At 34.4% G+C, this 26919-nt stretch overlaps 1 protein-coding gene across 4 annotated transcripts in view; it reads right to left on the reverse strand.

The window, feature by feature from the left end:
• Nucleotides 1–2355: 2355 nt before the first annotated feature.
• GluClalpha (glycine receptor alpha 1) overlaps nt 2356–26919 on the reverse strand; it is a 387349-nt gene continuing 362785 nt past the window's right edge. For all 4 annotated transcript variants that reach the window (XM_081736064.1, XM_081736063.1, XM_081736066.1 and 1 more), the window contains 3 exons: nt 21427–21561; nt 17897–18327; nt 2356–5468 (listed from right to left, as the gene is read on the reverse strand). In XM_081736064.1, coding sequence (XP_081592190.1) covers nt 5235–5468; nt 17897–18327; nt 21427–21561 — 800 coding nt within the window. In that variant the 3' untranslated portion in view covers nt 2356–5234. The remainder of the gene's footprint in view (nt 5469–17896; nt 18328–21426; nt 21562–26919) is intronic.

The following is a 26919-nucleotide window of genomic DNA, read 5'->3' on the forward strand; positions in this document are numbered from 1 at the left end:
AAACTCTGGCTGAACTAACATCAGACTTTAATGCTGGGCAAAGTATAAGTGTGTCTGAACACAAAGTGCACTGAACACTCCTAACGATGGGCCTCCGCAGCCAACGACCCATCCTTGTGCGAATGTTAACACCACGATATCGGCAAATACGACTGAAATGAACACGTGGCCATCGTCACTGGACCTTGACCCAGTGGCAGAGCATTGCATTGTCTGATGAATCCCGATACCTTCTTCATCATGACGATGGGAGGGTGCGAATCCGTCGTTGTTATCCGTGCTAAAGGACATACTGACAATTAGGTAGGTAGTCATAGTGTTCTGGCTGATGTATGCGTATATTTTAACCTATATATTTTGTCTCGACTCGAATTTCGACACGTCTCGTCTCGAATTCGAGTCGAGACACGAATCGAGACAGAAACATATTTTCGAATCGAGACAACATTTTTTCGAGACGAGTCGAGACAGGCTTAAATCTCGACTCGACTCGACTTGTGCGCATCCCTATTTCTGAATGACCTCAAAGACTAAAGGTTCGTATACATATATTGTAGTTTATACATGGTATATGATCAAGCAGAGGAATTCTATATCTGTGCACAGAATTTACAAAATATATGAAAAATAATGTGTCCGTATATTGTGTATCTTCCTCCAGATGCAATGCAGTCCTGTACTATCGTCTGGAGGTGGTTGTAGAGGTGTCAGATGCCATTCTAATGAATAGCATTCTATGCTTCCTCTACTTGGTGCCATAGTTGATCAAGGCTTGTTGCTGGAGTTGGAGATCAAACCCTACGCCATCCAGCCAAGTCCCGTATATGCTTAATGAGGGAAAGGCCTGGAGATATACATGCCAGAGTATTTAACACATACCTTAAAGAAAGCTTTGGATACCGTGAGCGATGTGTGGGCGAGTATTGTCCTGTTGAAACAGTATATTCCCTACCAGTGCAAGAATGACAAGAGAACGGGTTGAAATGTTTTGGATGTATGAATCAATGTTTGCTGTACGAGCAACATATTAAATTGTGATTGTAAGTTATATTTCTTCACATTATGATGGCTGGTGTTGGTCCTATGTGTCGCTTCCTTATTGAAGTTTCTGCTCATCCGATCTATTCTCTACCCGCAAACAATCATTACTTCTTTACTTGCATCGAAGTGGAACTGTCAATCATCACTCAATCCAATCCTATGCCACTCTAATTGCTTCTTTCGCTACTACATTGGAGGTAGGTTGCAAGGTATGAGGGTAAGTCCCACAAGTGGTATCCTGAAAGTAATTCTACATCGACAAACGGTTGCCGATGGTTAGCATCCATATGTAACATCGATCCTAGTATGTGATCCTGTGGTCAAATAAATCGCAATGGCAGATCATTTGATCAGATCACAATGGCGGTTCTGCGGATCCAAACGCTCCAAACTCTCACAAGCTCTTGCTCAGACTCCATTAACTGAACGTTACACGAACCTTGCATGTCTTCAATGTTTACTCCCGATTTGATGTACAATACGGTACTGGAAACATTCTACTGCTCCTATGGCATGTCAGAAACTGATGCAATGAGCTCGGAATTTCCACCGTTAATAATCGCTTCCTACTTCGTTCACAGCGCAGCGCTGTTAATCATCGTATGTGCAACCCTCTACCAATAACCCACGTGAATTCGGTGTTTTATTTTTTACGTTACGTGCTTCCAGATGTGTATTTTTTCATTTTCTACCAGTGTGTATATTTATAGCACAGCCACATACAAAAAATAAAAAATTCTGTGCACCGGACCCCAAGGCATGAATTAGGTGTATTTTGTTACACAGAATCCAAATTTCGAAACCCCAGAACGACTGACCATCCCAATTTTTTGTTAAGTGCGAAAGGCTTGAGCGATTTTGGATAAGGAGGACACACGGTTGCTCATAACAAAACTTTGACACGGTCAGTTGTCCTGGGGTTTCGAAATTTGGATTATGTGTAATAAAATACACCTAATTCACACCCTGGGGTCCGATACACAGATTTTGTTGTGTGTGTATGGCTGTGTAATTAGCGATTTTTCATCTGTCTATACATCATACCAATCCATTAAAAATATATTAAAAACATTGTTTTCAGTACTGTCTTCAATTAATAGTATATATTATTTAATTATTATATTATATTGTAGTTGATAAAATGCTAAATTATTATTGCACTATTCGGTTAAGTGCTTCGTGATCATCATTATTATATACTCATACTTATTGCACTTAATTTACTTTCAATTTAAATCATTTATCTTTTCTTATTTCTAAACAACTGTTAAGGCATAATCAAAAATTGTTGATTGAACAGATACAATTTAAACATTTTTCTTTTAAATATTTATTTATTTCAACTTCCGATTACCATCACTTTTAACAAAACAACATGTCTTGTTTCAAAATGCATTCTTTTAAAATTAAATTCAATAACTTACTCTCACAATTGGTACTTCTAGTCTCCAATTCTCGTTTATATACCAGTACAATACTGTAGAAGTATAGTTGTACAAAGTCATAGAAGCTTTGAGGCAAACTATACAAATAGATATAAACCTTTATTTTTTCCTTATTTCTACATAAATGCACTCAAACCGTCATGTAGTACTCTAGACAAACTTATCTAGTTATTATTCTATAGTTCTTTGGTATTTTGAGCTTCACTCATGGTCATACTAACGCACAATTTTTTTTAACAAACTATTTGTTTGGAGGCAAATATTGTTGTATTTGTTTATACAAATGTGTTTAATGGAGAATTACTGTACATGGAGCAAAGTTAAATCTTGAATCTCTTTGATGAGAAACAAGTTTGCAGTCCTGCTCACAAAGCATTATGTACAGCACTATAGGGCTTGACAAACTCTGAACTAATACAAAAATTCACATACTTTCTTTTTGTTTACTTTTTCTTTTCGAAAATCAAAAATAAATTTACAAATGAAAACAATAGTATATAATCCGTACAGAACTACTCATCAAAACTTGTTTAAAATTTTTCTTAGAAGTATATACTCCTTGTCAGTGTTTATCAAAACGGTAATTGATCTAAATTATCATGCACGGACTTGGATCTCTTTTAACATCGTCTACGTATTCTTGTATTAACTAATAGTTTTATGTAAAATTAGAAATTTGTATTTTACATATACACAAAAAAAATGAACATGCATTTTCATTTATAGTCTCGGAAAATAGCTTTGAATTTAGTTATTTTAAATTACATTTTTTTTTTTCATTTAACGACGTTGAAATGTGTTTAAACAATATCTTATATGCGATCATCGCAATTCATGACTAAAATGAACTGTTGCTCTTGTGAAGTTAACATTTTGTACTATTGCGTAGTTTTAATTTTCGATGTATATGATTTTATTCTTGCTTTAAATTACATCACCTTGTTATTCTTACTCACACTTAAATATCCAAGTCCTTTCTATGTTATATGAAAGGCTATTTATAAATATATATAAGATGTGATTTAGATTTTTTTTAAAAAAAAGTTTGGTCGTAGTAAAAACGTAAAGAAACTTTAAATATCATTGGTAGAAGTGTAAAGGATATGAAATTCTCTGTGCTCTTCACTGTCATTGAGAAAAGAGAAAATCTTATTTGTCACTTTTATTTAAATATACGTATATAAGATAATAGGCTGAAATAATGCTATAGTATCACTAATGCCTCACACTTTGAATATGTGTTGTTTCTAGTAATCATTTAGCACGTAATCTCAAGAGGGTGCAAATTGACAAAAGTTGCGAGCATAAAATGTTCAGTAAAAGATCACGAATTGAAAATGTTTGTATAAGAAATCGTTATTATGTACTTATATAGACATTCTTGGTTGTTTTTATTCGTAACATTACATGAGGTACTATAAAGCATATGTACAAAACATAGGCTATACATAAAAATATGTGTACCTGACGTATGAAATATTTTAAGTGTGTGAACAAGTTGATTCTGGGTATACTACAGTTTTATTTACATATATATATATATATATACCAATCAGATGAATCACCTGATAGCAAAATTATAATGAGAAAGGCAAATAATATATAGAAACTAAACTAATAGATGTTACATTTTGTAGATAGGCCTGTACATTTTCTTTTCAGTAAACAAATATACGTTAATTCAGGGAGACACAGAATCTGTACAATTGTACCATAGATCTAACATTATACATCTTAACTAAAATAAATTGTGAGGCACTACATATTCACATCAGTTTTGTGGAACACATCTAGCTGCCTAATATGCTTTTTTTTTTGTCTTGATTCCAAAATTTTAAAAAAGAACTGTTTACTGTATTGTAGATAAGTGAAATATAAATTAATTTTAGGATGTGACTACTCTTACTTTTTAAAAAAAATGGAGTGAGGACAACTGTGATGTTTTTATATAGTCTGGAGTAATTTCTTAACCATAATCTTGGAATCTAGCATGTAAATGTCACTTATTTTGTATAATTATACATTTGAAAACAGCACGTAGCACATCACATAGTGTTTCAAAGCATCTACATTATAATATGTATATCATGTATTATATATTTATGTATTGAGCATATTATATCATCTATAAAAACTCTCTTTTTTTTAACTTAATACTGAGGACATTTTTTTTTTGAAGGAAAGGGGAAGCGTTGCGGTTTTGTCTAATGGTTTGTAACCCTGATTTGCCTTGATCATTTTATTGCTTGTATCAAGGAGTGAGTGATTTTCTTCTCTTTTGCCATGTATTATTATTTCTTCATTGGTGTGATATGGAGGCCATAATAACAGTCTTACCTCCAATCTGTTTCTTACAACATTCTTAAAATGTACTTCTTTTTCAATTTTTAAATAGACTTTTATATTCTTCCACTTCTTTCAACTGAATTTCCATTAAAAAAAACTTTTTTCAGTTGGTTTTGGTTAGGCAATTGGAAGGAGTAGGTATCGTAGGCGTGAGAACGTGTATTTGTTCAGTATATATATATATATATATATATATATATATATATATATATATATATATATATATATATATATATATATATATATATATATATATATATATATATATATATATATATATATACACTTGTGTTTAATATATGTGTGTATGTTTGTGTCTCTTGCAAAGTTAACTTGGACGTTTGGATCTGGCACTATATTAATGGAGAAAGTCTGTGCCACAAGGAAAACACAAGAGTTCATTCACTCAGGTTCCACATCATCCCTGAAGAGGTATGTTGACCAATAAACAAGGTTAAAGATTGCAAAGACGAGTGGAAATGTGATTCGTGAGATGACGTCAATACGCTTGGAACGAGTTGGAAATTTCGACAGCCAGCTTTTGCAGCAGTTTTCTCTCTTGGCCTGAACATGTATTTCACATTGCCTTGCCTTCTCAATTGCCATTGCATCACCAGGATGTCGAACAAGTGGTTTCTGGAATTGAACAAAAATGTTTGTTAAGAGTAATGGTAAAGAATGATGAATAAAATGGCATGGTGCGGATTAAGTTATTTCGCTCAGATTTGGGAATTTCCTTGTAAGTTTTCAAAGAAACAATAAAGAAATATTACGATTTGGATACAAATGAAAAATATTTGGGTAAAATTCACATTAACGGTAACAAAAATACCCGTATATGCTATGAATACCAGCTCTTTATCCGAACAAGTTAAATTATATATAGTTCTTTTTTTAAAAAAAAAATAAGTAAAAGCTATTGAGTAAGTAATATCTGTATACCATGTATACGTAAGTTTCAATTGTGAGTCTTTCCTTTTTACAAATGTGTCTAGCAACACACATAAATAAGCAGAATGATCAGTATAACTTGCACCTAACACATTACAAACATTTTTTAAGATGTAATTTCTGGGTATTTTTATATTAATCTATTTATACGGAAAAGAGTTATTTGAACTAATTTGAGTAACACTTTCAAATATAATACTTTATTCTAATACTAGACACAAAGTAGAAACAAACAAAAAAACAAAAACTTAAAAAAATATAAACTAGATGTTAATGTACACAGTTGACAACACTTGGGAGGTGAATCTACTTATAGAAATCAGAAAAAAAAATCCAATAACATTTCCTCGGATTCAATTAGTTTCGGAGTTATGGCTGCCAAAAGCATAAGAAAGTGAATTTTGGAGATGAATATCTCCTTAATTACTAGCCATTGAGCTGAGGCGACATGTTATCGTCTTAGACTTGGAATCTGCTCTATCTAACAGTACACGATTCAGACTCTTAGTGACAGTGCAAGAGATTCCTCCACAGGAAGTGAAGGATTCCTGGATATTCCGTTAGGATACATGGGTAGCATTCACAACTTATGAAACGGTGTCCCAGCGAGTAACAAGAATTCGTTGACAGAACATCGATATCTTGAACCGAATAAATATACCGAAGGGTTTTTGGTTTGTTGTGCGTGGTTACATAGCTACAGAATGGATGATTGTAGTTGATAAAATGAAATTAAATACAATCTTTAGTCTGTAAGATAAAGGAGACATATATTTAATGATTTTGTAAGAATTAAGTCAATGGCAATGTGGGAGAAAAAGGAACTATCTCCGGACACAGTACACTATATTCTCCCACCACAAACTAACTTCACTTATGATCGAAAGTGGAGGTCCCTTACAGTAGAGGTGAACGATCTATCACTGACTCAGCATGCACCTTTATTTCCTCTTGTCCGTAACGGACAACATATTAGTGATGACGCACGGGAAGTGATGAAATATTAAAGTAATAAAACTGATTAGGTAACAAGAATTTGAATAGGGTATGAGCGTGGATAAATAAACTTTACAGATGGACACTGGTAAAGACGATAATATTGCAAAAGTGCGATGACAAGTGGCCCACAAAAGAATACAACACGGACTCTTCCACCCTCCAGACCACCATGGTAATAGATTAAGTCCAGCCTCCCTGGGATTTTTTGTTACATCCCTGACGTGTATTTTGAAGTTACTTTTCTGTCCTAACTGATTAGGATTATTAAAGAATGATTAAACGAATTGGTGGAACGATAATGTACAGAATGGGAAAACCCTGAAAAAACCCACAAACACGAGTTTGTCCATCAGTACCCGCCTAGAAATACCCAATGGGTAACAATACGCAGTACAGAGATACTGGTACATCGAAAGTGCAGGACGATGAAAACACTGGTTATGAATTTATTAACATTAACCAATAAGGAAGGAGATGCCTACAATCTTCATGTCCTTTTGCGATTGTAGATAACGCCATAAGGACTAGAGGAAGAAGTGAGGATCGCTCTTATTATTACCACTGTACAGAAAGTACATATGACATTCACTAGGGACGCCTTTCAGTATAGGTCGATAGTATTAGTAACGAAACACATGTAAGTACACTGGAGCTTTCAGACCGAAGCTTGGTTCCCTACTTGTTGTCTATCCGTCTTTGTGGCAGCAATTATCTTACGTTTCTACATGACATATTATCGGAATTTCGAGAGTATGTGCCACCAGCACTTAGGCAAAGAATATGGTTCCAACACAATGGTGCACTTACACATTTTGACGTAGATGCAGAAAATTCCTAAATCAAATATTTGCAGAGCTTTGGATTGGTATGTAGTAGGCTTCTACCTTGGCCACCATGTTTGACTGACATAACTCAGTTGGATTTCTTTCAGTGGAGTAAGATGAAATATTTAGTGTACGAAATACTTATCGCAACATGTGAGGATCTCATTGGCCAGTCGTCGCAGCTGCCGCGGTGATCTAAGAAATGCCTGGTGTATTTTATTGTACCAGGCAACACCAGATTCGTCGATGCCATCTGTATATTGAAACCAGTGACGAACAGTTGCAACAGTTTCTAGGATGTTTCTCATTTCACATCTATCGCAAAGGTACACAATTTTACTCTAGTATTCAGGACTATATACAGAGTGGAGTTCCAATGAATCAGATGGTGATGCATGGGAACTCATTTTACATGTCTTATCTTGGCTTACTTGAACAGTGTATGTTCTTTTTCTTTGTGAGCCGCCTCTAATCGTACTTCGGTAGTAGTGTCTTTGTCATTATCCGTTTAGGAAGTTTGTTTACCCATGCTTTTAAATATGTCTGCCACCTTAACACACACTCTTTAACTTTTGTTACATAATCAGATATGCTATCACCTCCAATGCATTGTCAACACTCTTTTGTCCGTTATGGAAAAGCGAGAAGAGGGCTGTATGGTGAGTCAGTGGTAGGCCGTTCACCTTTATTGCAAAGGATCCCATTTTTTATCCCAGGTCAAGTAAGTTTGTAGTGGAAGAATATCGTTTCTGTGTTTTTCTCAGGGGATACTCCATTTTCTCGCACATTGCGTTAATTCTTTCAAAATCATTAAATATGTGTTTTCTATAGCTCGAAGGGCATGATCGGAGATATTAAACTGAAGACTTTATTTAATTTCATTTTATCAACAACAAACATTCGTTTCTGTAGTTATGCAATCACGCAAAGAAAACAAAAACCCTTCACTATCTTGATTTACTTCAAGATATCGATGTTCTGTCAACGAAAATTTTGTTACTTGCTGGGACGTCTTTCTATAAATCATGAACAGGACTCTCATATCCTAACAAAATATCTGGGAATCTCTCACTTCCTGTAAGGGAACCACTTGCGTCGTCACTAAAAGATTCTGAATCATATATGTTGTTGGATAGAGCAGATTACAAGTCTAAGGCGATAACACGTCGCCTCAGCTCAATAGCTAGTAGTTTAGGAGACATTTACCTCCAAAGTTCATTTTCCCACAGCTCTTGACAGCCTGTAACTCTGAAACTAAGCAATTCTGAGGAAATATTTACATATTTTTTTCTTGTTTCTATGAATAAATTTACCTCCGAAGCGTTGTCAACCGTGCACATTATCTCCCAATATATATAAAAGAACATAGAACAAAAACAGAAACATCGCTTTCTAACATAAATTCTGAAGATTGCTGGATGCATGTAAAACTACTATGCTGCGGATGCGTATAACAGAGTATCATTAAAACGTTGTAAAACAAAATAGAGTAGAACAAAATGTTAATGGTTGTATAATAATATGTATTTTCAGCATTATAGGTGCTCAAAGTTTCTCTTAAACGTACCTATTTAATTTTAAATAAAGCACTAATAAATATCATTAAAATAAAACCTAGCTATTTCCGAGAATTGATATATTAGAACTAACTTTCACTCTGAAAATCCTAATTTGAGTCACTATTGAAGATTCATAATACATAATTCTGGGATATGGACAAAATCTTGCGGCCGAAACAGTGCCGCCCAAAATTTCGCGGGCCAAAGCCTCGCCGCCCAAAACCTCATGGGCCAAAATCTCGCCTGTTCATAACCTTGCCGCCCAAAACATCGCGGACCAAAATCTCGCTTAGTCAAAACCTCACGTGATGAAACCTCTTCTTAAAATCTACCCAATGAGTTAGTTTCTTAATGTGCAATTCCATATTACAAATAATAATAATAATAATAATAATAATAATAATAATAATAATAATAATAATAATAATAAGAATAAGAATAAGAAGAAGAAGAAGAAGAAGAAGAAAGAAGAGAAAATCTTTTGTGAGTTTTGTGGGTTTTCTCGAGGATGTTCGCGTTTCCTCTCATTTTCTTCATTCCACCGTTTTCTTCATAATGATCCTCTAAGTGAAGTTACAGGAAACATCCAGGCCCGAACCTCATCTATGTTGAAAATTTGAACGAGATCGGTCGGGTGGCTCAAGATATATGATGTCACAAACATTTCATTTTCATTTTATATATATGTATATAGATTTAGAAACGCGTTAGAATTTTTTTCTTGTCATTATTTTAATCCAATTATGTGTCACTATTAAATACATAATATAGCAATATATGGAATATTCTACATCGAAGAAATCGTCGTGACGAGATTTTATACTGACGACATTTCCTCCCAGGCGAGATTACGTCCCACGTAGTTTAGGTCAGGCGAGATTCTGTGTCGTGAGATCAGGACCGCGAGGTGTTGGCTAGGCGAGATTTTGGGACACGAGGTTTTCGAGGACGAGGTTTTGGCCCGGCGAGATTTTGTCCCGCGAGGTTTTGGTCCGCGAAATTGTCGTCGCGAGGTTTTGTACCCAAACCCAAAACTCTGTTCACAGTGATAATGACTAGGTATCGGATTTTTATGCAAAAGCATATTTTGTTTGCTTATATGCATATCTGTTAAGCTTGGTACGGGTTTCTAACAACAATAATAGAACTCGAATTTAAAGTTTTATGGTGCACATAAATGCATATTTCAAAGTTTAATTCATGTATTAGTGCTTAAGAGCATATTCAACATATTCTATAAGCTTTTATTTCAGATATATGCTTATAGTGTGGAAGAAATCCTGTTTTAGTTTGCATTTTCAATGCATTTACATGCCTATGCAACAGAGCGGCTTTTTGCATGGGAGGGTGGGAGAATGCCTAGTTTATGGAAAACCAATAATGTTAGCAAACGATCAGGAGTTCCAAAGACGCTTAAAATTGCCAAGACATTAAGAGAAATGTGATAATGATAAAGGCAATGTAATATCGTGTCGACATCAATTCAGAAACAAGAGACGCGACGAATGATGCTCAGAAGTTCAAGGCACAAGCTCCAGTTAGTTCCTGGTAAACTCTGGCGCTTTGTGGAAAAGAAATTGACGGATGTTATTACTATTTGGTCTAGGAATTAATTCGTGCGGTTGGTACGCACACATTGAAGCTGTAGTACAAACACAAAATACATAAATACCTTAATAAAAATATTGTCCATCGCTAGCCACCACTTTCGCCCATCTGTCAGGCAATGTACGGATTCCGTGGCGAAAGAAGTCCTCATCCTTGGAAGCGATCCAGTCAGAGACCCATGTTTCGATATCTTCTGAAGAAGTAAACCGCTGTCCAATCAAATCGTTGTTCATGCAATCGAACAAGTAGTAGTCCGAAGGAGCAACGTCTGGTGAATACGGCGGGTGGGGTAAAACTTCCCATCCGACATTTTCTAAATAGGTTTTGACCGGTTTTGCGACATGTGGGCGAGCGTTATCATGTTGAACAATAAGTTTATCATGTCTGTTCTCCCATTCTGGTCGTGTTCTGGCCAGAGCTTGCTTCAAACGCATTAATTGTCGTCGATAACGTTCTCCATTCATAGTTTCACCCGGTTGCAGCAGCTCATAGTACACCACACCTTTCATATCCCACCATATGCACAGCATAACCTTTGCACAGTGAATATCTCGTTTTGGTTGTGATGGACCTGGTTCACCTGGTTTCACCCAGGCCTTTTTTCGTTTAGGGTTCTCGTAATGGATCCACTTCTCATCACCCGTAATAATTCGATGCAGAAACCCCTTTCTGCTCTGTCGTTGAAGCAGCAATTCGCAAATGGTTTTTCGTCTTTCAACGTCTCTGTCTTTCAATTCATGTGGAACCCAATGTGACATCTTTTGAATCATTCCCATGGCTTTCAAGCGTTTGGAGACTGTTGTTTGATCAACGCCTAATGCTGCTGCAAGTTGTTCCTGCGTTTGACACGAATCCTGCTCAAGCAATGCTATCAATTCTTCGTCTTGAAATTTTTTTGGCTGTCCAGCTCGCTCTTGGTCTGCCAAGCCGAAATCACCACTTCTAAACCGTGCAAACCACTTCTGACACGTTCGCTCAGCTAGAGCATGGTCACCATACACTTCCACCAAAATACGATGACTTTCAGTCGCACTTTTCTGCATGTTAAAGTAATGCAGCAGGACACCCCGCAAAAACACTTTATCAGGCACAAATTGCGCCATGTTCACTTAACTACAAACTGGTGTTGTTGACGCTTTAATCCACTGCCCTATACTACGAACGATACGCGATGACAGGGATTTGCAACACATGTGTGGATACACGGAACTGTGGGACGCTCCGTTCGTTGCGCCATCTCTTGTCCACCCGCACGAATTAATTCCTAGACCAAATAGAAACTCCCACTACAAAGCAATTGAAGCAATGAGAAATTACCTTTAAAGGTGGAAATTTAATTTTCCGGAAAATATAGGTACTAAACGTGCTCCTCTTTATAAATATTGCCCAGTACATCTATTGATGTTAACAGACCATTTTCTGGCTAGAAATGTCACTAACTTACACCAAAAATTGAAGAGAAGCATCTTGTGATAGTAGGAAAGTGAGGCTCGTATTATTTCGTGTAAAGTAAATACACTTCAAATACATCTGTGAAGGAAAACTAGAGATCGTGTTCTAATATCACTGTGTTTACTTTAAGTTCATACTTTGTGTGTGTGTGTGTGTGTGTGTGTGTGTGTGAGTGTGTTTTAAGAAGATAGGAGTATATAAACTGTAATTGTCATAGAAAGAAATTCTGAAGAAAAGTCCCTGAAAGGTAAAGTACACTTTCAGTGTTATATTTCACCTGCAAAACTTTGTCACAACTTTGCTGCATGTTTGAAAAATGTTCTCTTTTATTGTATTGTTAGTGCATATTTTAGTATACGTAACAGCATAATTGCATGTATATTTCATTAATTTTAAGTGCACAAAAATCCGATCTCTAATAATGACTCATTTTAGAAGTAACAATGTAATTATAATGATACTGCTTTTGAGAACAAAATGTAGTCTCAAAATTAGTGTTAATCTTTAACTGTACTTACCACTTTATAGGAATCTAAAGGTAATATCTTTTACGAAGTTACAATTAGATAAAATATTAGTAAAAGCTTGAGATCTGAGTTTCTTTACAAATATTGTAAGACTAGTTAATACAATCTTTAATCCATTCTCTGTTTAGAAGAGCACAGCTTTATGATGTATTTTAAACCATTCTCCTTTTTTAAACAAATAGAATAGTTAATAACATGTATTAGAATACAACATTTTTTTTTCGATTTCAGGCCAAGTGAACTTGTGGTGGGCAACATCCTGTCCTGAGTTTTCTCAGAGTTCTCCCGTATCCCAGCAAATTGTCATTTCATTACTTAATTCGTAATTGTTTAGTTCTGTCCCATTTTTCCTAAAGGGTATAACCGTGGGACATTTGTTGAAGTGAAAAGAATAAATTGATATTGATGTATGTATATAACTTCTGTTTTCTAATGTTGAAGTAAACGTAACATTACTGCTGATATGTACTTGCTATGAAATGCGATCGTAAAAAAAAAAAAAAGAAAAAAAATCGGAGGACAAAATGGTAGAGTTCATTATTTCATATCATATATTATGTTAAATATATTGGACGTCATTTATTTCAATTTTTCACTGCGAAATTCAATCTCTGCTACTTAAAACTTTTAAAATCATTAATTAAATATATTTTTAAATACGATCTATACATTACAATCAATGAAAAGGATGTTATTACAAAAAATAGATATATTGTTATGGATATTATATGGTGTATACTACCCGTTAACAAATACGATAAACTACTAAGGAAAAAGGGGAGAAGAAGTTTTAGCATATTCTTGTTTAAACCTTGCACTTGACTGTATTATTAAACACGACAGACTTTTCAGTAGACTTGTTAAAAAAAGAGAGGGGAAAATGATTCTTGCAGCCAAGTAGTCTTTTGGTTTGCATAACGATTTCATATTGCATTACTAAGACGTAGGAAAAATTGGTACTAGAATTTTTTTATGGTTCCAAATCCTATTATTCAAGCCCAGAGGGATCTTCTGTTTCATTAACGAAGTTTTCTTTTCACTTTACTTATAGCAGGTAAAATTGAAATTATATGGAGGATTTTCATGATGCCAACATGAAAAGTCAATCGAGAGTCCAATTGTGATGGCTTCTCTGTATGTGGGTGAATCTTAATATTACAGAATGACTATGATTCCTTAGGTGTGTCAATAGAAAAATTTAGGTTTCTTTGATGTAGAATGCAGAACTGTGGATGTATTTTGGGGAGTAGGAATGGTTATAATTATTGCAAATTCCAGAATGATAGAACGATTAATTTTTGTTAGTTCTGGGGTTATCCAAGGCAAACTGGTGTCGAAAATCGGGCAGGTACAGATTTTTGGCATTGATTCAAAGCGGAAACATACTTTCGTAAAAGAGTATAGGTTGGATGTCTGGGATAGAGATATTATGGCACATACGGAAGGTTTATTAACTTATGTCGATGAGATAAGAATAGGGAAGGATCGTTCATGAATATTTGATTAGATTGTGTGAGAAGATTTGGAATGGATGATTTTTCAGAAGTCAGTTATTTGTTCTGGGTAGTTTTATTTATGGTTCAGTTGTTCTTTGTATTAATTGTTTTAAATGTTATATGTATATAGCAATTTTATTTTCTTATAGAGTATAATTTTATATAATCTTTTAATATTTGCATTTCAAGAAAAAGTATTGTTCTATTGTTTGGTCTACTATCAAAAATTTAAATAAAACTCACCCAAAAATAAAACAAGAAGCAGCTTAAGAATAAATAACCAAACTAAAACTTAAATTTTGCTATAATCATTCCCTTTCGTATATATCTTTCCCTTTCTAATCATTAAAACAACGGAAAATGACATTTTCTTATAAATACCTATAAACTTACCTGATATATAATTATCAAATAGTCATTGCAGTATAATAAAACAAAATTAGCACAGTCCTGTTTCTTTTTCTTCCAAAGAGCATGATTACATGTGGTTTGACACTTACCTGTACCTTTGATACTTACATTAAGTTACCAGAGTGACGTATGGTTTATTCCTTGAGTATTAATTTATGGAAAGTTACAAGGGATGAAAGGAGAAAGCACTCACGGGTGTTGAATATGTGCCCCCAAGGTGAAGGGTAGAGCCCCTAAACCTAGGGAGACTGCTGAATAAGAAGTAGCTTCAAAAAGAAAGCCGTTTCTGCACAAACGTCTAACTTGACTGGTCCTGCATTCGGTTAGTTTGTTCTAATAGCATGTAAGCCCATGCAAAGTTCGTTAGATATTTTTGTCGTAATGTGGGTAACTTGATGAAAAGGGTATCTTTTATTTAAGTACTCTGTTGTCAGTGGGGGGATAAAGTGGGAAGAATAGAATAAACTTTGTACTTACGCTTTTCAACGTGCTTCCTTCGGATTTTAAATCAATCACATATATTCAATTCCTCATAAAGTGTTTGCATCAAACACAAATGCTGTTAAGCTATGATTTCTTTTCAGGAAGTAGAGGTTTAAAGAATTTTCGTACTTCCAGACATTATTTCCAGAAATTAATTGTCACTTAAATAATGTATATAAATATTCAGATATGCTTAGTTCTATGTGCTACAGAACTTGGTAGTACTTAGGTCATTTTCTTCTCTTTTTAGTTGTACAAGCATGTACAATTTTCAAATTTTCAAAATGTGAACATAGAAACATTCAACAACATTTTCTCCCGTTAATTGATCAACAATTTCACTGAAGAAGAACTATTTTCTGAAAAGTTTTATAAAGAAAATATACTATACTGGTTGACAAATAAATGGAACAAATAAATTTTCAGACATATTTTTGAATATAGGATACAGTAAGTGACCCATGTGTAAGTACTTATATTATACCAGATTTATTGAGCAAATATGACCATTATGGCAAGAAACAGGACGTGAAAACCAAGAAGAGCACTATGGAGCGATGACGTGAAATGTCAATTGTCTTGAATACATAGGGATTCTGAGCAAATTAATAAGGTGTATGACCACCTCAGGCTCAATGCATGTTGCACATCTATTTACCATGCTATCCACCAGAAAGTTAATGAGCTCCAAAGGAGGCAATTTTTAGGTCCTAAAAGCTCAAAAAAGTGGTGGATACCGCTGTGCAACTCATCGTCCAAAAGCATGTCAGACATGTTCAATGGGGTTCAAAACGAAGAAACATTGTGGCCAGTTTATACGATAGATATTCTGATGCTCCAGGTTCTATTCAACTTGAGCAGTTCTTTGTGAACGTGTATTGTTGTCTATAAACACGAAATCTGGGTCCGCTACACCACAGAGAAGACGCACATAACCTGCCAGGATCTCGCTATAATACATATACCGGTGACGGCATCTATTGGTATGGCGAGAATGAGGAACACATGGCAGAGAGGGATCGTCCTGGTTTTGTAGTATAGGTGAGCACAATGGAAAATGGATGAACACAATTGCACAACATTGCAGCCGATCCCGTCATTGGAGAACGGTTTTATAATGAGTTTCTGACGGATACGTACGTCTTTCCGTGGTACAGTAGGCCCAAACTTCGAATTCATGGACAACAGCACTCGCCCACAGAGAACTCCTCAAGTTGAAGAGATCCAGAAGCGTGAGAGTATCTACTATATGGACTGGTCACAATATTCCTCCGATCTGAATCCCATTGCATGCCTAAGATGCTTATGAGCGACGAGTTGCACAGCGGTATCCACCATCTTTGACCCTTCAGGACTTGAAAACTACCCTCAGAAAGAAATGGAATAACATACATTTGGAACTCGAATATTCTTGTGAACAGCATGGTAAACCGATATGTAGCATGTTCGTGCCCGAAATGGTCATATGCCTTATTTATTTGCTCAGAATCCTTTTATATTCATGACAACTGACATTTTCATATCATCACTCCATAGTGGTTTTCATGTGTTTATTTAGTTTTTCATGTCTTGTTTCTTTCCAAGATGATGATGACATCTTTCTGCCATATAAAAGCTGGCATTATGTCGATATTCATATATTGGTCACTTGCTGCACTTTAATTGTATTCGAAAAATTATGGCTGAAAATGTGTTTGTTCCCTAGCAATTGCCAGCTAGTGTGTTGTTATAGTTCGGTTTTTAGTATTTTAAATAGCTGATTTTTATTAGCAAGGTGGGGTGGGAGGAGTCGCACATTTCCTTAAACTTTGCAAATGAAAATTGTTCCAGGCTTAGCACGCTATATAGAAACAAACAGTATAAGGTTAACTACATATAAGGTTTATAAGGTGAGTAAGCAAGGTAGGGTAATATAAGACTGTTGTTGAGAGACTGTTTATTGATTTGGCCAAACTTCAAGGACTATATTTCATTTTGTAGTGAATAAAAAAATCAGCTTCATGATTATTTGTGTTTGTGTTTGTGTTTGTGTATTTGCGTATGGATATGTCTTTTTTCTTTTTAGAAATTTTAAGTTTGAAGTAAGATGCAAAGACAGTTTTGAAAGGGGATCGTAGAAAGTTGGTGGACAACAGCACTACTCTGTAAAGGAATGTATTATTTAAGAGAAATCGTGCCCCGAAATAAAGACATATAAATATATACTTGAGTTCATCGGTTGTCGATTATACCCGAAAGTCTAAATCATTGTAAATTTAATGGAGGTGTAATTTTAGTGTTTGGTCCATGGCTCTTTAAAACATTGCACTTCTTAAACCGAACTTTACTCTCTTTTTTTAACGTAACTGTCCTTCTTCCAACAAATAGTTCTGGTAAATTAATATTAAGCTGTGTTCTCAGATTAAACGTACAGAAATAATTTTAGATTTATTATTAACGAAGCATATTTGCCAAACGCAACTATTAATTTACACAATCTTTTTCCTGGAAGAAGCATAGTTTACGTAGAAAAAGAGAGCAAAGAAAAATTCTTTGTAACATTTGTTTCAAGCTCTTGAAGGAGCTATAAATGGCTTTGTTGTGGGATGGACAATTTGTGAATTGTGGTAAATTTCTGTCTTGTATTGCGTGTCTCAGTAATTGAAATCCTATTCATAGAAATTACTTTTCTGAAGTGTGGGTGTTTTAAAGTGTTTTAAGTTAGGGTTAACTTGTATCTAGGAGTGATTTATTTCCTTAAAGTATGTGTCTCACCATAGCAAATGTGGTTGCACCATCTTCTAAATGATCAGCAGTTGGTTCAAGAGCGGCAGCATGTTCTAACTCCCACTGCCGGCGTTGTTTCTTCATATTTTCCCGGTGCATATCCGATCGAGATGCATAATTTACAAGTGCAAACTCGAGCAATGCGCCAAACACAAATGTTAGGCACACACCAGTCCAGACATCAATAGCCTTTGTGTAGGAGACAGGGGGTAAGGAGGCGTTAATCCCTGATGTCTGAGTGGCCATAGTAAGGAGGGTAGTGACGCCAAGTGACACTCGTGCAGGAATGGCATTCTGATCGAGCCAGAAAGACACCCATGAGACAATGACCAACATACAACAGGGAATGTAAATCTGGATCAAGTAGTAGCTGAACTCTCGCTTGAACAACAAGTCAACTCGCAGGCAGCTGTATTCCCCTGAAAGTGAAAATACAAATAGTTTGTTTCAAAAAATTAAGGTTTTTGCTGAAGAAACATGTACAGAGAAAATTTTATTCAATTTCAGCTATTCTATTTTCAAGAAATTTGTTTAATATATACATGAAACTCCTCTACAACATTCTATATTATTACTTCATTGGAAGTGACAAGTACTCTTGATTAAAACTTTAAAACTAACTTTTGACATTGGATTTTATAAAGTTTTTAAAATTTCTATTTTGGTTTAAACCTTCAGAATTCTGTCCATAGAACTCGGAGGAGTTGTTACTCTCATTAAAACATTATTTCAAACCTGGTATACAAGCCGAAAGTGGCAATAAATAAATTACTGTGAGCCTTTAAATAAAGTTTATTGTAATATTACGTATTCACCGTGTGTCATGCAAAGAAATTGAAAGTATGTTTCTTAAGACCTAGAGTGGATATTATAACAAAATATGTATTACAAGACAAACTAAACATTAACTATTAATGTTCTGGAAGAAAGTATGATGTCATTCAGAAGGTAAATTTTGATAAACCACTTTCTGAGTATAAAAAAAAGTCCAAGTTATTCGAAGTCATAAAAATTGATACGACATCAGAAGACTTTTTATGATTTTATCTAACATGTATTGGACAAAGATCTCTGTGACTCGGACATTTTTTCCTGCAAATTAAATTTTATTTAGTACTGCGCAATACACTTGACAAATTTTAACTTTTAGGAATGGCGTAGTAGAAGTATACCTTGTTGATAGAAGTGTTGTAAGGTAGCAATGTATCTTTTCTACAATACAATATCCTTCCCGACTCTCCATTTTAGCTTTTACGCTTTTCCGAATTTAAAAGTTAAGAATAAGATACCTTTTGTTTTAAAAAATGCTGAATATATATATAAATATTGTTCTTTATTAAAATCTTAATATATGTTAATACTGTGTATATTTTGTGTCATCATATTGGAGCGTATCATTACTACGTATAAGATATACATTTTCATTCCTTAGGGACACTCTTCTCATTTCCATTCAATATGATGGATATCGAGTAACTTGCAAGACTATGAAACCTTTTGTCCGAATTATCACGAGTTCACTGGGCTTGTTTTGAATCAAATTGTTATTGTAAATATAAAAGTAAAGCTTTAGAATTTTAAAAAAATTACTATTTTTCAAACATCTGTAATTTGTTACATGAAATGCATGTGACTGTTTCCAAAATTGTCTGGTATCATTAGTTTTTCAAGTATCATTTGCCAAAAAAGTCTGGAATAAAGTTGGTAAATTTGGAATATATTTGGTTTAGATGTTTTAACTGAATGCATAAGCATTTAAGAGCAAATTTTTAAAGCTGACAATTATATTCATAAGTTGGAGAGAACGTTTTGTTCGTTTTATTCATAACACAAAGAGGCTAGTTTGAAATGGCACTACACTAAATACACCTTATAAGATTGCCCGAACTCGTTGGTTAATTTCAACCCAACGAACATTGTTTGTTCATTGTAGGCAATATCATTGTTTTACAATTTGTTGTATGCTTATGTAGACTTAAAAATTAATGAAAATATCTCAGTCTTAATACTTGTATACTTAATTTCTTAATTTATTTATAACTGAAAGACTTACCCCAACTTATATATTGAAAATTAGAGGTTATACATTTTACACACACACACACACACACACTACCACCACCAACAACAACAATATCAAAAAAAAAAAAAAGGAAAAAGCTGTCTTAAATTTTGCAAGAAACTTTAATATCTTTCTAGACCAGTATTTTACTATTAGCTACAGAACAAAAATAGGTTTGATAGCAGAGTGGAGGAAAGAATATCAAAAATCAGTACTAAGAAAATAGAATATATGAACTTCGGAGAAGATTTCACTGTGAATAAGGACTGGAATTTAGATGAGGAAGTACAGTACAGAATTAAGTTGGGATGGATAACTGAAAGACGATCTCAGGTATTCTTTGTGATAAAATAATAAGTGTTATAGTGAAAGCAGGAGTCTACAAGATTGTAGTGAGGCCTGCAATGCTGTAGGAAGCAGGAAACTTAGGGAAACAAGATGTTCCGAAAAAAAAAACTAAACGTGGCCGAAATGAAAATATTCAGATGGATGTGTGTTGTTACCAGATTAGATAAGATCAAAACTGAAGAATAAGATTCATCGCTAAATCGCATGTTGAAGAAAGTACAAGAAAGAAGATTACACTTATATGGTCATGTATTAGAAGAAATTATGATTATGTTGGCAAAAGAGTGGGGAAAATGGAAGTAGAAGGCAAAGAAGGACGAAGAAGACAAAAAAGAAGATGGATAGATTGTGTGACTACGGATTTAGAAGAAAAAGAGTTTATAGAAGATGATGTTTGTGATTGATTAAGATGGAAGAGAATCATCAAAAATGTCAACCTCGCGTAAGCGCGATAAGACAGAGTAAAAGAAGAAGATTCTGTATTGTTTTATAGGAAAAAAAGGAAACTTATAAGTATTTTTACCAAATCCGTAAATTTCGCTAACCCTCACTTTGTATAGCAAAAGGACAGAATTAATATAAAACGTGGAAAGTTTGTTTAGAAAGTTAAATCATTGTACAATTTTTGTTTTTCAGCGACACGGTATTTATATCACTAATACCAGTATTCATAATATTCTGATCAATATGACATAAGTTTGTACTTACATAACCAATTTAAGAAACTCCTTTGGATACATCCTTATAAGTTAAGTGAACCTTTTATGAAGACCGAACTAGTCTACAGTCTTGAAGTTCACTTCGTACTATTCCCATAAACACAGAAAGTTGAAATGACAAAATTGTCTATATTGTGTTAATAAACACCAAAATAAGAGATGTAGCTGAAAAGTGTGTATAATAGATTTTAATTATTAGCCATTTTTTAATGTTATGTATCATCTAACAGATCCACGTACTGACGTTATTTAATGCTTTATATGAGTATAAAAGAACAATACTTAATTATATATATTTTTAAGTTTCTTGAGTTTTCACAGGTAGTTACTGTAAAGAAAATAGATTGTAATATATTTATAAAATCACAAAGACATTAGACGATGGGTACCTGTGTTGGTCTTGCTGTTACAGTAATCAGTCTGAAAATTCTCAAGAGTGAAGCGTGGTAGGTGCAGGTTCTTTACAACTTGCACAGGATCTCCAGCCTTCCACAGAAAAACTAAGTCATCAGTTGTCCAACCATCTATAAGAGAATAAGAATACTATTAAGTTCAGAGAAAATATTAATACTCCTATTTAGATTTACGAAATGTGTAGGTAAAATGATAAAATTATAACAAATAACATATCAATAATATTGAATATCCTGTGGACAATCTATTCGGCATAAATATTCTAAGGGATGTTTAAATATTTACAAATCACATAAAACAAAATTCAAATTGTAATCATATTAATGTTAGACATCTTATAAAATTTGGAACTGAAAGTTCAACCGATTCAGCGTTACAAAAATAGACCATAGTTGGTGTATTTCCACATTTTGAAAAATAAAGACCGTAATATCAAAATAAGTTTTGATTTATGGTATCTGTACAGATACGTCATGTATCAGAAAAGCCGTACTTGAGTGGTTTTAAACGCAAGTATTTATTTCTGGCATAATACATTCGTTCAAACATGTAGCGTGTTCAGCACTAAGTGAACCAAATTCTTGGTTGAGTAGGATCAGTCTTTCTGAGAGTGTTGTTTCTGACACATCACACACTGAGGACATTACATTCGCTCATTATAAATGAACCCTAAAACTGTCTTGATAATTCTGGAGTAGGAAGCTTTATATTGTAGTTACACTATTTTCGTCAATTCGATTTGTTGGTACTAACATGATATTTTAGAGTAAAACTTTAAGGCGTAACGGTAGTGCGTAACTTCCAGTGACAAGCTATAGTGTATTTAATGTCCTTGAAAGGAAAGACATTTAGAATGAAATCGTGTGAATTCGATTCTCGATTCTACAATGCATATACAAATGTAAGTTGGACGGTTCCTGTTTTCTGAAAACATCGTCTCTGCTACATATGATTCGGAACCGAAAATGAATGCGAAGAGAGGAGAATCATAACACACTAAAATCAATAGAAATCAACAGAAACCCAGGAACCTGTACAAGCCTGTTGATCCAGGATCCTGTTGAATACAGGAACTATTAGTGCATCCAACCAATACACAAAAAAATTAACTTCTCTATTGCATATATATATATATATATATATATATATATATATATATATATATATATATATATATATATATATATATATATATATATATATATATATATATATATATCTGTGGTCGATACCAGTGCTTGAACGTATGCATGACTTAAAACCAACACATTTATATATATATGCGAAATATTGCAATGTCATATCTAAATATTTGTTTTTGCAGTTACTCAGTGAAGGAGCTCATTTGTGAATTTAAAACTATGAACTTTTATTATTTTCACTTTCTTTCGTAGCAGAGATTTACTTGGTAGCAACATATTTCATTTTATTTTTGCTATAACAAACGCAATGATAAATCACTTTCATGTTATTAAGACTTCTACTATATTTTTGTTTCTTTTACCCAATGATTCACAAAGCATGAACATAAGAAGAGAGTTCACGCATCATTGTCAATTTGCTGATGGTGTTACCATATTGAAACTATCACTATTCACACTGAGGTTTTGATAACTTTCTTTGTATAGCGAAATTTATATATTGCCGATTATATTTTAATTGTAGTAAAAGAGAAATAACCTTTTATATAAATGGGGATATAATAATGTGCTTTCGAGCAATTTTCACAACAACTGCATTCTGTTATCAACTTGCTTGCAGGACACTGACTCAAAGCGTGATCTCTTCCTCTGCGATGTAATCCGTCTGAACTTCCATTGCCCCAACTAAGAGGAAGGGTAGGGGGAGCAGTCAACTGGGTAGTATAAGATATTTTTCACATAGAAAGAGTGAGCACAATATCACTTATTACTGTCAATGCACTATTACAAGAATTTCACTACTCTTGTAACACTTAACACAAGCATTACGCGTGGAACTAACTGTAGAAGATACTAACCGCGATTTAGCCTTCCTGAAATTTCCGGAGAGTGAAAGAACAAGAGTAAGTGCTGCTGTTCTAAATTTAATCATAGCAGTAGTAATTGCGGGACTTGGCCGAAGTTTGGACTTTGACCCCGACCTTTATGACGTCATAGGTCAAAGGTCAATGACCTTGGCCCGGGGTCAATGACCTAGGGGTACTTAGGACCACCCCCTCCAAATTTTGGCAGGGGTACCTTGGCCCACCCCCTAAATTTTGGCAGGGGTACATAGGACCACCCCCTTAAATTTTGGAAATTGCCAAATCTAAAAATTTGGTATGGTAGCCTAGGACCACAGTATGTACCTCTATCAGTATTGGGGGTCTATGTTGTTCCCTTTCATGGGTAAAAAATTGCCAAAAATTCAAATTTCGGGGGTTTTTGACCTAATTTATCCCCTTTGATGAGGTGTTATTACCCTATATGGTTATATAGGCGTATACAGGGGTCCATTACCTTTCATAAGACATGGGTATATTAATGCACCCCTTGAAAAATTTGGGAGTGGTACCTTGGCCCACCCCTTAAATTTTGGAAATTGACCAATTTAAACATTGGGTATTATAGTACAGGACCCTAATATGTATTATGATAAATTTGGGTGGTCCACCTCATTTCCTTCTAGGGGTACAAAATTGCCAAAAATATAAACGTAAGCAGTACGTTATACCACGTGTTTGGTTTTTGGTCGATTTTAACCCCTTTGATGAGGTGTTATTATCCTATATAGTTATATGGTCATGTATAGGGGTCCATTCCCTTTCATAAGATATGGGTATATTTGTGCACCCATTTAAAAATTTGGGAGGGGTACCTTGGCCCACCCCCTTAAATTTTGGAAATTGCCCAATTTCAACATTTGGTATTATAGTACTGGACCCTAACATGTATTATGATAAATTTGGGTGGTCCACCTCGTTCCTTTTTAGGGGTACAAAATTGCCAAAATTTTAGTACAACCACGTGTTTGGTATTTGGTACATTTTATCCCCCTTTGATGAGGTCCTATTACCTTATATGGTTATGTGGTCATGTATAGGGGTCCATTATCTATCATAAGACATGGGTACATTGGTGCACCCCGGGAGGGGTACCTTGGCCCACCCCTTAAATTTTGGAAAATGCCCAATTTAAACATTTGGTATTATAGTACAGGACCTCAATATGTATCATGATAAATTTGGATGGTCCACATCGTTCCCTTTTAGGGGTACAAAATTGCCAAAATATAAACGTTGTACCACGTGTTTGGTTTTTGGTCCATTTTATCCCCTTTGATGAGATTCTATGATTACAGGGGTCCATTTCCTATCATAAGACATGGGTATATTGTTGCACCCTTCTTAAATTTTGGCAATGGGGGTCCACTGAAATTGTCCAATTGAAGCATAGTACAGGACCTCAATATGTTTCGGTGGTCCTATTGTCAAATTTTTAAGTACAACCACGTGTTCGGTTACTGACTCAATTTATTCTATTTGATAAGGTTATAAGGTATGGACGGGTATCCCCTTTCAATTTGGTAGGACCCTTCGGGTGTAGTACGGTCACGTGATCAATGATTTGGTTTTGATGCGCGACGAGGTCCCTGGTCAATGTTCTCTAGGAATTAGGTGGAAACTTTGAACAAGATTCATGGCATTTAAAACTTTCTTTTCAACTTTCAAACTAAAAAAATCAAAACAAAAATTGAAACGAAAACTTTTAAACAAAAATCTTGAAACTAAACAATTTTCAAAACAAAAATTTGAAACGAAAAAATTTCAAACAAAAATTTTGAAACGAAAAATTTTCAACAAAAAAAAATTGAAACGAAAAATTTTCAAACAAAAAATTTTGAAACAATAAATTTACAAACAAAAATTTCAAACAAAAAATTTGAAAAAATTTTGAAACAAAAATTTTCAAACAAAATTTTTGAAACAAAAATTTCAAAACAAATTTGAAACGAAAAATTTTTCAAATAGAATTTAAATCAGTGATCAGCTTTTACGGTTAACCGTTAAACTTTATCCGGTTTATAACTATTCGATTAAAAATAAACGGTTTTCAACTATTCGATTAACAAATAAACGGTTTTCAACTATTCGATAAACAGATGAACGGTTTTTTCCTTTTCACACCAGTGAGTGCAAGAATTTACAAACTAGAACAAAAAAAAGTTGTACTCGCTTTAAATACGCATCATTTTTGAAACAAGGTGTTAGTGTTCATCATGGATACACAGTGGAAACATCCATTTACCTGTATTCTCGCAGGGCCTAGTGGGTGTGGAAAAACGTATTTTGTGAAGCTATTACTGTCACATCTCCCAACCATGATCAATGCAAAATTTCGTAAGATATACTGGTATTATGCAGAATGGCAAGACGTGTATGCAACAATGCCGGTTCCAGTAGAATTTCACGAAGGACTTCCACGAATGAAAGATTTTCAGCCTCAAGATGGACCACATTTGATTATTATTGATGACCATATGTGAGAAGTGAATAGTGATATTGTTGATATGTTCACAAAAGGATCACATCATCGAAACATTAGTGTGATTTTTATAACGCAAAATGTATTTCATCAAAGTAAAGCAAATAGAAATATGAGTTTAAATTGTTCGTATTTGGTGTTGTTTCAAAATCCACGTGACAAGTCACAAATCAAGCATATGAGTTATCAAATCATGCCTGAGCATCCACTGTTTCTACAAGAAAGTTATGCAGACGCAACAAGAAATCCACATGGTTATTTACTGATGGATCTTAAACAAGATACACCCGATGAAATGCGATTTCGTACAAATATTTTTCCCGACGATTTGCATCATTATGTTTACGTACCAACAAAACATGTTTAAATTATTGTGCATGTGAAAAGAATGACTTAGTCTGTCACGATGTCTCCTACAGTGAAACACGCTGATCTGCTACGTGCTCTGCACAAAGCTAAACCAAGATTGCGTAAAGCTATTATTGCCAATGCAGACGCTTCATTAATTCATAGTATTTGTGAATGTTGTTATAATGTCTTAAAAGGCAATGTTCCACTGACAAGTGCGCAGAAATCAAGATTAAAGCGTTACAAGAACACGCTCCGCTATCTCGTAGACAATACAAAATCATTGGATAAAAAGAAGAAACATTTAGCCGTACAACAAGGAGGATTCTTACCTGCATTACTTGCACCTATTGTAGGAAGTGTGTTATCCAGTATTTTGTTTAAACAATAAACTTCATGGAACATAGCAAGAAGATGGTTTTAGTGCCACCAGAAATGCTTGAACGAATGCATGCATCATCATCCCGTGTGAGTGAAAATCGAGAATCTAATCTCGATCGTGAAATGCAATCTATATTGAATACATCGTATCCAAGTGATGAAGAAAAATGGAATCAGTATAATAGAATATTACAGAAATATCTTCATGTGATACGTAAACAAGAAGAACCAATA

This window comes from Thermobia domestica, chromosome 13, assembly GCF_964235325.1.
Source record: "Thermobia domestica chromosome 13, izTheDome1.hap1.1, whole genome shotgun sequence".
Lineage (NCBI taxonomy): Eukaryota > Metazoa > Arthropoda > Insecta > Zygentoma > Lepismatidae > Thermobia > Thermobia domestica.